Source organism: Toxorhynchites rutilus, chromosome 1, assembly GCF_029784135.1.
Source record: "Toxorhynchites rutilus septentrionalis strain SRP chromosome 1, ASM2978413v1, whole genome shotgun sequence".
Lineage (NCBI taxonomy): Eukaryota > Metazoa > Arthropoda > Insecta > Diptera > Culicidae > Toxorhynchites > Toxorhynchites rutilus.
In genome coordinates, this window is record NC_073744.1 from 76410311 (window position 1) to 76422520 (window position 12210).

Consider the following 12210-nt stretch of genomic DNA (forward strand, 5'->3'; position numbering starts at 1 on the left):
AACGTTCCGTTGGACCCAGGATAGAGCCTTGTGGTACTCCAGACGTTATCTTCATCGGTATCTGCCCTCTGTTCGTCTCGTAGACTAGAACGCGGTCCTGGAAATAGCTGCCTAAGATTCTGCACACGATCCCAGGAACCTTCATACGGTGCAGGGACTCGGCAATGGCGTCCCAGTTAGCGCTATTAAACGCATTCCTCACGTTGATCGTTACTACTGCGCAGTGTCGGTCATTCTCCGCTTCTGTTTGGACGACTTCTCAGCTTTTCCGATCATCGTCCGGATGGCGTCAATAGTGGACCTGCCTTTCCGGATGTCGAACTGCATTTTTGACAGACCATGGTCGCACTCCGTACATTTCGTCGGCCGGTTGAGGATAATCCTCTCCAAGAGTTTTCCGAGCGTATCCAGCATATAGGCCAATTTGATGTTGGTACTCCCGGAGGCTTTCCTGGTTTCGGCAGCAACACTAATTTCTGTGTCTTTCATTGTTTAGAAATGTAACCATTGTCCAGGCATTTCTGTAGCACTGCCCTGAAAATGTCCGTGAATGTCTATATCGCCACTTTCAAGGCCACATTGGGGATTCCGTCGGGGCCGGACGCTTTCTTCGCCTGCAGTCTTTCCGACACTGCTACCAGTTCCTCGTTGGAGACTCGTGGACGTTCAGCAGCATTCTCTTCATACGGGTTGGGTGGCCAAATCGTTGAATCGTGCCTCGGGAATAATCCCTCCACAATGACCTTCAGCTTCTCGGTACACGATTCGACGGGCGTCACTGGGCCTCTGATCCTCGCCATTAAGACACAATAAGCATCGCCCCATAGGTTGACTACTGCACCTCGGCAAAGCTTCTTAAAACCGTTCGATTTGCTCTGTCTAATTTCCCATTTCAAAGCGGCTCTAGCTGCTCGGTACACCGTACTACGCTCCTCTCTGTCAGTACTATTTCTTGCACGCTGGACCCTGCTTCTATCTCGAAAACAACTAGCGTGAAGGCTGCGGAGTGTTTCGTTCCACCAGTATGCTTAGTATCTAATTTCCTCGGCATGGTAGAGTCGCATGCTCTCACCAGAAAATCTGTTAGGTTTTCCGCGTTCCAGTCTAAAGCTCTGATATCTAGACGAAGTGCTTCAACGAAAAGGTTCTTGTCGAAAGCATTCTTCTTCCACTTCAGTTAACTGCTTGTTGTCATCCGTACTGTCACGTGGTTTCGTTGACCGATTCTATTCCAGATCGCGTGTATACGATTCGCACACTTTCTACTCCGTGTTCGTCACCAACGACGGACTGCAGAAGGTGACGTCGATGATAGATTCGCGGCCATTTTTCCGGAAGGTGCTGATGGTACCTTCATTGAGTAGCGTCACTTCGAGCTTTGCAAGAGCTTCCAGTAGACTGTACCCTCTTACATTGGTACATCTATTTCCCTACTCCACCGCCCAAGCGTTGATGTCACCTCCAATGACGGTCGGTTTCCTACCGATTAATTCCGCAGTCATTGTGTCAGCATCTGGTCAAACTGCTCGTTTGTCCATCTCGGGGGTGCATAGGAACTGCACATGAAGATTCCTTCATATGAGCCTCCAACTACTTCCTGGATAGGATATCTGCCCATCACACCGACCACCGGTTTTTATGTTGGTCGTCTGTACCATTTTGCTGGGTGCTACCAACGAGTGCCGTATCGACGCAGTCTGCATGCCACCGTACGCCTTCCTTATGCGAATCGTCATCGGAATATCGTCCAGCTTACACTGTGCCAGTAATTCACGCCTCAACTCCTCGTCTGTAGTGATTTCGTTTAGATATCTACACTCGACCACTGATTCCTGAGATAGGGCTCTCACGTTCGCTTCCTCGCCGAGCTACTTCTCGACAAGTTCCTTGAAAGCTGAGCTCTTGATCGCCGGATCCTCGAAGAGCATCTCTCGTTTCTGGGTGCGCCTGGTTTTCACCACATTCGCTCCCAGTTTCTTCAACTCCGGATCGTCTCGCACTTTCCGTAGGAGTGATGCCTAAGACACTCCTCCCTTTACCTCAATGATCATGGCATGACCTTTATTTCGCTCGCTTCGCTGTTCAGGGGTTTTCTTCTGCTGCGTCACTTTCTTCACTTCTCTCTTCTTCCGTTTCTCCGTTTGGTTTTGGACAGTACGCCACCCGCTGCTTTCACATTCCTTCGTGTTGACCGGGTTATTGTTTTTTGCCTTTTTCAGGTCTTCTTCGTCTCCAGGAATATCCCTCCTCCTTTTATCCAATCGAAGGTTTTGAGATCCCTTCGGCGTATCCTCTACCTCAACGGTTATCTTATACGAGCGAACTGTCACTTCTTTTCAGACAACATATTTTTGTCCAGCAGAGATTTCGTTACGGAGCAATTTCATACTTAGGTACCGTGTTTTTCCCCTTCAAAAAACCTAATTGGGAATGGTTTTGGATTTTAACATTGCAGCAGCATCCAATCATCGTAATCAAACCTCTACCTTATCTGTTTACCAACTCCATGTGTTATTAATTTATCACTCAGGAAAAACTGTACCCCTCTATACTTTTGTATAAAAATCTGTAATCTGTACCGTACAAAGTCTACACCAAAATATCGAAAAAATCTAAAAACCGAGAATGGAATCCGAACGAAGAATTTATGGAATTCGAGTTTCACCACAAAAACAATAAAATAATCAACATTTCTAGTTTTCACTTTTTTCTATCATATGAATGAAATACTATTTATATATTTTTTAGGTATAACTCATTATACCGATAGTTTACTTAGATATACGATATATTCAGTGTAGGATGACGAGTGGGGTTCTTTTCTTGCAAATTTCATAGTTAATGTTATTAATTTGTACATTTTTTCCACGTTCTAGCCGTTAAAATTCTTCAAACTGCTCACCACTCCTATTCCATACAGTAACTGATCCTCCAACAAATTCCAGCCTCTCGACTGCGCCTGTTCCACTCTACTCAGCAAAGTCCTCAGTTCTTCATTCTCCACGATGGTCCTACCGTGGTTCTTCAGAAACACCGCCAGCCAGCTTTGGCCAAGCTCAAATGCCTGATTGCGCTCCAGCATGGCCTCAATCATATGCATGAAGGCAGCCATCACCGAGATGCTGCCGGTTCCTTCGTCCAAAGGACTCAAGTTTCTAATTTCATAATCGACCAGCGAGGGACCAAGCTTCTTTAGACACTCGATTGGCTCTGAATACTCCTGAACATCGTCACCTGCGGCACACTTTTTTAGCAACTTGCCAAAACTAGTTAACTGTTCCACCTGGGAAGGGTTTACTATTCTCGAGCTCGCATCGTTTTGTTTCTCGGCATTGCTCTCGTCCAAGTTAAACTGAAAATCTAACCCAGAAACAGTGGGTAGGAAGAATGGGGCGGATTTTGGTTTTTGTGGTGCTTGCTTCGGTCGATTACGCCTTTTGATGATGTCCAAATGAAGCAAGTTTTGCCACCGCGATGCAGCTGTATTTGACATTGTGATCAATTCACGCGACAATTGGGAAGGACTCTCATAGTTTAGATTAATTGCCTCCATAGCATCCTCCAAATCATCGATCTCCATTTGGGATTCGTCCATTAAAGTTGGTGAATTCTCATCGTAAATCGTTGCCGGAAGATCCATTAACGGTGCTTCCGCATCCGGCTTGATAGCTCTTATAGAAACATGAGAATAGAGTGTTTTATTTGCCCACAGATAAATTCCTCTATTATCCACATAAGCTGTGGCCAAAAAGTCACCAGTGGGAGACATTGACAGAGAAGTGCAAATTTGAGGCATCCTAAAGTGATCGATCATATAGGCGGATGGTATGTCCCATATTTTAATGGTGCAGTCTCTGCTGGCCGTCAATAACCAGCGACTATCTGGCGAAAAGCAGGCGTCCGTGATTGAACCTTTGTGGCCGATAAATTTCCGTACAACAGCACGACTATCTGAGTCCACAATAACCACAGAGAAATCCTCGATCGCAACCGCAATCATTGCGCTCTCGCGATGCGTGCTGAATAAGGATATCGACTCAAGTTGAAGAGAGAATACAGGTTTGTCAACTGAAATGTGTGGATAAAAAATAATATTATTCACTGCACTTTGTTGGGGGCAGATTATTCTAATACACGTACCAGTTTGCTTAAAATGCCACCATCTGATCTTCCCTTCTGACCCTCCAGAAACAACAAACTGGTTAAGATTGTCCAGCGAAATCCCGCGTACCGCTGCCCCTTCATGGGCCGATGACTTTCCGTAACTAGCCCGGTGTATTCCACTCTGCACATTGAAACGTTCCAAATGCCCACTTGAATATCCAACTACAACGAAATTACCACAGTGACTCATGCAAAGGGCACTGACTGTTACACCGAAATCGCTTCGATTCTTGTTCTGAAATACTTCCGGCACCATCTTCAGCTCACCCATACGACACTTATCAAAAGACCATGTTGTTACTTGGACGAGTCCAGCATGGGCAGCCACAATGCTATCCCATTCCTTATCACGGGTTATTTCCGACGTGAATGATGAAATAGGAGGCATCCGAAAGGGGTCTTCACGCTTGCGTTGTTTCTTGGAAGCTTTCCTGTTATAACTCGCCTTTCCCAGACTTTTGTTCAATGTTTCAGAAACAGTACTGAAGATACGCAACGAGCTGTCTTCGCCCGCCGATAGAATATTGCGACCCATTGCCCCATGATAACGAATACACGTTGGGGGAGCCCCGTGACCTTCTCGAATGCGTAACAACCTAGCTCCTCCGTCTGGGAGATCAAAAATCCAGAGTTTCATAGAATTATCCGGTGAGGTAGTCAATAACAAAGGCTCACTAGGAAAGCATTTGAGACTTGTTACAGAATCATCGTGTGCCAAAAGTGTAGATACAATCACTTGATCCTCTAGATTCCAAAACGTAACTTGACCATTGATGCTCGATGTGGCCATAATCGGATGCCCATCCGTACGGAATGTGATCCCGGTCACTGGTCCCCAGTCCTGCGTCACTTTCATTATCGATTCTTCATACTTCAAATTTAATAAAATTATCTGTCCATTCTGGAGCCCGATAGCTGCGACATCGATAGCTGGAGCTTGTTCGAGAACAGTGATTTTGCTTTCAAAATCACGAAACGTATGTACAAGCTTAGCATTCTTTATATTCCACAGCTGTAAACCTCCTTGACTGCTCCCCAGTAGTATCTTATTTTTGTACGAAGCAGGGTGCATCAAAACCGAAATTTCAAACTGCTTGTTGTTGAAGGGGATCTCCAGATAAACTTCCTCTAGTCCAACGAACCATATCTTCAGCAAACTATCCTCATCGACCGATAGTAGGTGCTTTCCGAAAGGAAGCAACAGATGGACCTTCTTCTGGTGCCCTCGATACGTTTTGCGCAGCTCTGTGCTGTTTCTCCATCCGTAGATAACATTTCCACTAGCCACGTAGGTGAGGAATCCATCCGCTGCCACACAACTTATTTCCTCCGAATGCAAGCCGCCAACTCGAATCAACCGAAAGCTGTTGGCTCCGTATACGTGAAACGATTTCCCAATGCAAGTCGTTATTACATTCTCGTTACGTTTCTCGATGTAACGTACGAAAGCGGGGACATGATTACTCACGTAACCAAGAGCTCGATTTTGCTGGAATATTACACTGCCACGCATTATATATGTTCAAACGAAATTCACTACTTCATTAGCCTGACTCAAAAATCCCAACTGATACCTAGCCGCTGGTTGTAAACAAACCCACGTGTTCTGATGATTTTGGTTTTGTTTGATGTGTTCAAGGCACCTAGAAGTTTATCCTAAGGTGAGGCCGTTTCGGCACTAAGTTGTTTAGAGGAGCAGTATATGAAAACAGTACGGAAGAAAGCAGAAGGGGAATTATTTGCTTGAAGCGTGAAAGAGACAGACTGATCACGAGCGAGCTTGGGCACAAGCGTATTGTGTTTTGTTTACAAACAAAACACAGTAGACTTCCAAGATGGCTGAAGAGTGGTTTTAGCAAGTTGGCCCACCTTAGGATATACTTCTAGGCGCCTTGCTCGAGACTTTGGAAATGCGTATGAAATTGATGTGGTTGAGGCTGCGATTATAACTTTCCCCTTGAACGCTGCTCATAGAAAAATTTATGTTGTTAAAGGTGGCCGTACACTGTTTGCCATGAGGTCAAATATTTGATATTTTTTGACAGATAAGGTTTGATTTGATATTTGTACAAACACTATTTTGTTTGCCACTCTTCAATTTTCAACAGTAGTAAACAATGTCAAACACTGAACATGGAAAAAATCAACTGAAATATTCAAGGTAACCTAACCATGTACCGACAGGTTTGAAGAACAGACTGAAAAAATATTTTAGGCATCCAATAATTGAATATTTGCTTGTCGTGTTTTGTGTAGAAAATATTTGATCAGTACACGTTGACCAAATTTTATCTGTCAAAAAGAGTCAAATATTTGGCTTCGGTCAAACAGTGTATGAGCACCCTAAGTATATTATCATTCACAATGATAATTTTTCTTTAATAGAATAATTGATACTGTACCGCTATATGTTATTAGTACAATGTGTTCTAAGTATGTGGAGTTAAATGTAATCAAATACAAATTTTTAGATTAAAAATAATTATTAACCCTTTGCGGTCGGAATTAATTTCCCTTGAAAGAAATCCTCTTATTTTCCATGCTAATAATATTTTATTTATACCGAGTTCCGTCATCTCTTATTCATAAAATCTTCGTATACATTCGTTAAAAAGTTCACTAGACATTAAAATTCGTTTAGAGAAAATGTACAACTATTATATCGTTGAATGAAGTATTTAGTATGATTCCTTGCTGTGGTGGCTGAGAGCAGAGCATTATCCCTGATAATTACCTCTCAAAAATGAGAAGCCAAATTTTAACTGATATTGCACCAATGTTGGACCAACAAATCGTAGTTTGTTTGACATTTGTGCCTACCATTTTTCTTTCGTAACATGTACCAATGATTAGTAGGGTAGAAAATGACTTGAGAATTGGTAACATGTACCAAAAATTTCGTCGTATTTACTAAATATTCCTCTCAGTGTAGAAGACCAAAGCCAACGTTTAAACAATTTGAGTCGGGGGAAGCCCAAGACCAACACTCAAAACCAAATCGGCAACCAGGAATCACGTATCCGATTGCATTTCTACTGAATCAGATGTACGAGCTATAACTGCTAAAGAATTGCATTTCAGGTAGCCGTGCGAGATAGCTGATGCTTGATAATCCAGGCAATCAGAGATCGAATCCCATCGGAGCAATTTTCTCAGCCATCACCACCTAGGTCATGCGGATAGAATCAAATTGGTTGTCAAAAAGAATTCAATAGAAATGTCAAAAAAGATCCAATAATCAGGAGGAGAAAAAAGTGTTACTTTTCTCATAATATTCCACTACATAGAAAAAGTATTGTAATTGAGTTAAAATTATCGAATTAAGAAAAATGAACGAACAACATTTTTTCATCAATCAATGATAGCGATTTAATTCATAACCATTTCCAAACCGCACCGGAGCAACAACAGAAATATTCGGCTACGGGTGGCTAAAGCCATCATCAGCAGCCGCCTCACCTATGGCCTTGAACTGACGTGTTTGGCTGGAGACAAGCTCCCAAAATCTCTTGCACCGATCTACAACAAAGCACTACGGACTGTCTCCGGTCTCCTGCCATCAACACCAGCTGCCTCTGTCTGCGCCGAAATTGGAGAACCTCCTTTCGATCTGATCATAGACTCGGCGATCGTAGCCAGTTTCTTGTCGAAAACCAGCGGTAGAGGGGAGACCCACCTGACCGCGCTTAGCAACACGATCCTGCAGCGGGTGGCGCACGCCAACCTCCCCCCAGTGGCAAAACAATCCTGGTTTGGTGCGAACGACTGGAGGTTCCCAACTGTTCTCGTCGAGAACGGTATTAGGGACAACTTTCGAGCCAGGGTGAGCTCGATCGGTCTGCTAGAATATTTCAAGGCCATCATAGCAGAAAAATACCGTCTCCACGAGATCAGATACTCGGACGGCTCAAAAGGACCATCGGGAGTTGGATTTGGGGTAAGCGATAATAATAATAGTCTGATTTCCAGCAAGAAACTCGCGGACATCTGCCAGGTCTTCTCGGCCGAAGTGGCCGGCATCTTCGAGGCAACTACAACTTCATCTTCCAAGCCGTTGTTGGTCGTCTCCGATTGGCAAGCGCCATTGATGCCATCGGTGCGACCAGGTCCAAACATCCATGGGTACAGGCCATCAGGAAGAACATATTGCCCGACACTGTGCTCATGTGGGTCCCCGGACACAACGGCATCGCAGGGAATGAAGCGGCCGACCAGTTTGCCGGAATCGGTCACACCAGACCGTTCTTCACTCGGGATGTGCCGCTTGACGATGTGAAGTTGTGGATTACCAACTCTTTCCGCACCTTTTGGACCGAAAGGTGGTTTGCAGAGAGGGGGCAGTTCCTCAGAAAAGTCAAGGGCACGATTGTCAGGTTTGACGATGTTAAAGGAATGAGAGAACAACGAATCCTGTCCAGATTGAGGACCGGTCACTGCTCGGTCTCACACGGATTCAATAGAGGACCCTTCCATCTACTCTGCGACCTCTGCCAAATCCACAACTCCGTCGAGCACTTCTTGTGTGGTTGCCCGAAATTCTATGATCTACGAAACCTGCATGGAATCAGCGGGAGTGTAAGGGACATCTTGAAGGACGATCCAGCAAGAGTAGCAGCGCTTGTCTGCTACCTAAAAGATGCCGAACTATTTTTTAAGATCTAGCGTCTGAACAATGGATCAGTCAAGAAGATCCTTGTTCCTTCCCCTCCACGATGAAGGGGAATAAGAACACGCCGGCATCTTCAACGGCACGGCTTCCTCTCCACTGGCCTGGAGCCATGGTCCGAGGACATCCATGCCATCTGGTCCAACAAGCAAACAACAAGTTCTTTGTTAAGTCATGTCTCGCAAAAGGATTTATATGTGTTAAATTTTTACGTCCAATTTTTATGTGATAATTTTATGTGCAATCTGTTCCTAACGAAACCTTGCGGCAATGCCGTCGATAAAGAGGCGAACCAGCCCAGGAGGCTGAAAACCTCTCAAATAAAGAATAAAAAAAAAATTCAAATGCTCTCAGTGTTGGTGTGTTGTGAGAGAATAATCACCAATTAATCAAAATTTCACCGAAAATGTTACTGCTTTCGAGAACTAATCATACGACTGCTCTCTGGACCTTTTTACCACATAAATAATCCAAATAAGCCACAATACAGTTGTCATCTATTTAAAAACAAACAGTTAAATGATTTCATGAGAAGTTTGGCTCAAATTATCATGAAACCGTGAGTACTTCGAACATTGTTTTGTTTCTTCCATATACATTCCATATTGAATGAAAATAATTACGACATTTTGCTTGCCAATACAGATATACTTCACCTACAGTTCCACCTCGATATGTACTCATTGAGCTGGCCAAGGCGCCTAGAAGTATATCCTAAGGTGGGCCAACTTGCTAAAACCACTCTTCAGCCATCTTGGAAGTCTACTGTATTTTGTTTGTAAACAAAACACAATACGCTAGTGCTGAAGCTCACTCTTGATCAGTCTGTCTCTTTCACGCTGCAAGCAAATAATTCCCCTTCTGCTTTCTTCCGTACTGTTTTCATATACCGCTCCCCTAACCAACATAGTGACGAAACGGCCTCACCTAGTACCATAGACCCGTCTTGGAGCTGGCCTCAATACTGGGTGCAATGTGAACGGGGCTTATTCTGTATTCAGTTTTGATATTGGGTTGTTGTCAAACGTCAAAACACATCAACGTGCTTCAGAATTGTGTTGTACGGCACGCGTGTTTACTTGTAATTTCAGTTCATTAATTATCAGAAGATTCGAACAAATATGAAGAAAAAAGGTCGCCGTAACAAGAAAAACTCTAAGGTGAAAACAGTCGCTCCTATTCTGGAGGAACCATCGGCAGTGAAAAACGCCCCACACACGTTCGTTATCCATCGAGGTGAGAGATGTGCTTCCGTACTAGCACTGTCCCGGGATTTCCGTCGTATGATGGAACCATTCACAGCCAGTTCGCTGCGGGAACGTAAAGTGAACAAGGTGAAGGATTTTGTGCATTTGTCCGGTTTCTTCCACGTATCGCATATGTGCTTGTTTTCACTTTCGCCGCAAACCCTTTCGCTGAAGATCATGCGAATGCCAAAGGGACCAACGCTGACGTTCAGGGTAAGTAAAAATGATTGAAAGACTCCAGTTTATAGTTAATCGGCATTTATTCCGTTTCCACAGGTTACAAAATACACCCTTGCTAGGGATGTGATAAGCCTAAGTAAGAAACAGTTTGTTGATGAAGAAAGCTTCCAGACGGCACCCCTTGTAATTTTGAACAGTTTTAGTGGCGAAGGAAGACACCTTAAGCTTATGGCATCTACTTTTCAAAATATGTTTCCGCCAATTAATCTATCCACTGTAAGTAATACTTTCTAGAACTCATATAGAACATTTTAAATATTTTTTTTTCTCGAAGGTAAAACTATCTTCGCTGAAAAGGTGCGTGCTACTATCATACAACCCAGTGTCCAAACTGATCGATCTCCGTCACTACTCGGTTACCGTAGTGCCTGTTAACTTGAATAAAGGCGTAAAGAAGGTTGTAACCCGTAACATACCCAACATGTCGAAATTCGACGATATTGCCGATTTCGTCGAGAAGGGTCATCTCCTTTCGGATTCGGAGTTCGATGACGAGGAAGCGCACGTCGTGCTGCCGCAGAACTTGCGACGCGGTAACCTTGCGGACAATAAGTCTTCGCTCAGGCTACACGAAATCGGGCCACGTATTACTATGCGGCTGATGAAGATCGAGGAGGATTTGCTGACTGGGGAGGTTTTGTATCACGATTATATTCAAAAGAACGCGTTGGAGGTTGAGGAACTTCGCAAGAAACGAGCCGCTCAGAAGCGCCTCAAAGAGCAACGCAAGCAGAAACAGGAGGAAAATAAGAAGAAGAAGGAAGCGGAAAAGCTTGAGCACAAGGCCAAGACTTCGGGCGGAAAGCTAGACGATCGGGATCGAGCGCTGCTCAAGGACGCAGAGGAAGCAATTGGGGAGGTATCGGACGAAGACGATACACAATACTATGAAGAAGCGGTAGGCGAGGCACCGGATAAGGAACTGTTCCAGGGACAATGCCGCAACAGGAAGAGACCTTTCATCCCGAGGGGAGCGAACTATTCCCTGAAACCGAAGAAGCCTAAGCTGGATAAGAGAAAAGAATTCGAGGAAGATGACAGAGAGGCACAACGTGGGGCCCGAGCGAAAGGGAAAGGGAAAAATTTCAACGAAACTAAGGGAAAAGCTAAAAAGGGTGGACAGTTTTCGGGGAAGAAAATTGGTGGATCTTATAAAGGGAAGGCCAATTATAGTGGCAAAAAAGGTTCATTTGAGGGCAAAGGCAAATTTAAAAGGGGTAAAAAGAAGTAGCTTGTTATAAATGCAATAAAATGCATAGCATTATGCATGTAGTATTTTCATCTGTTTTTATTTGCATACTTCGTGATGGAATGAATAGTTAACCATTTGATGGACATTTACCCTATAGCAACATCGTTTCCTTGACGAGCAACACCAATACTTCATTTGACGCCATCACATGACACATCAAACGGAATGAGATGGCAGCTCGATATGAATCTTTTTAATGGGTGAAATTTATGACTCATGAACAGTGTTACCAAGTAAACCAAGTTATTTTAGCACGAAACTATAAATATTTTCCATGGTAAATTTATCTTATTTATTGAATTTTGTATTTTATTTTTATTTTAATATGTTAGGTATGTTTCAGCCGTATGGCACCCGCCATGTTTTTGGTGCCAACATCTCACACGTCAGAAGTATTTGTTTTCTTCAAAACAGCGATCCGCGTTGACGGCAGTGAGCTTCGTTTACTAGTTTAGGGAAGCGTCAAAGAACAGCTAATTTTCAGTCGGAGTGAACGTTTTCAAAATTAAAATTATGAATGAAAAATTCCCAATACCCAAATTATGGCTCTAACTTGAAGTCGCCACCAGACGTCGACGTCATCGCGAATTACCAATTTACCACCATCTGACATATCGTGATGTCGATGATGAACTTTTACA

General features: G+C 43.8%; 2 protein-coding genes across 2 annotated transcripts; one reads left to right on the forward strand and one right to left on the reverse strand.

The window, feature by feature from the left end:
* Positions 1-2770: 2770 nt before the first annotated feature.
* On the reverse strand, positions 2771-6273 carry LOC129770425 (WD repeat-containing protein 36). The gene is made up of 2 exons (XM_055773264.1): positions 4141-6273; positions 2771-4068 (listed from the first exon to the last, which is right to left on the reverse strand). Exons 1-2 carry the CDS (start codon positions 5675-5677, stop codon positions 2873-2875), a joined length of 2733 nt encoding a protein of 910 aa, XP_055629239.1. The 5' UTR covers positions 5678-6273; the 3' UTR covers positions 2771-2872.
* Positions 6274-9844: 3571 nt separating this feature from the next.
* Positions 9845-11596, forward strand: LOC129774237 (protein Peter pan). Its single transcript, XM_055777947.1, has 3 exons — positions 9845-10290; positions 10354-10533; positions 10592-11596. The coding sequence occupies exons 1-3, from the start codon at positions 9952-9954 to the stop codon at positions 11546-11548; spliced, it is 1476 nt and encodes a 491-aa protein (XP_055633922.1). The 5' UTR covers positions 9845-9951; the 3' UTR covers positions 11549-11596.
* The last annotated feature ends 614 nt before the right edge of the window (positions 11597-12210 follow it).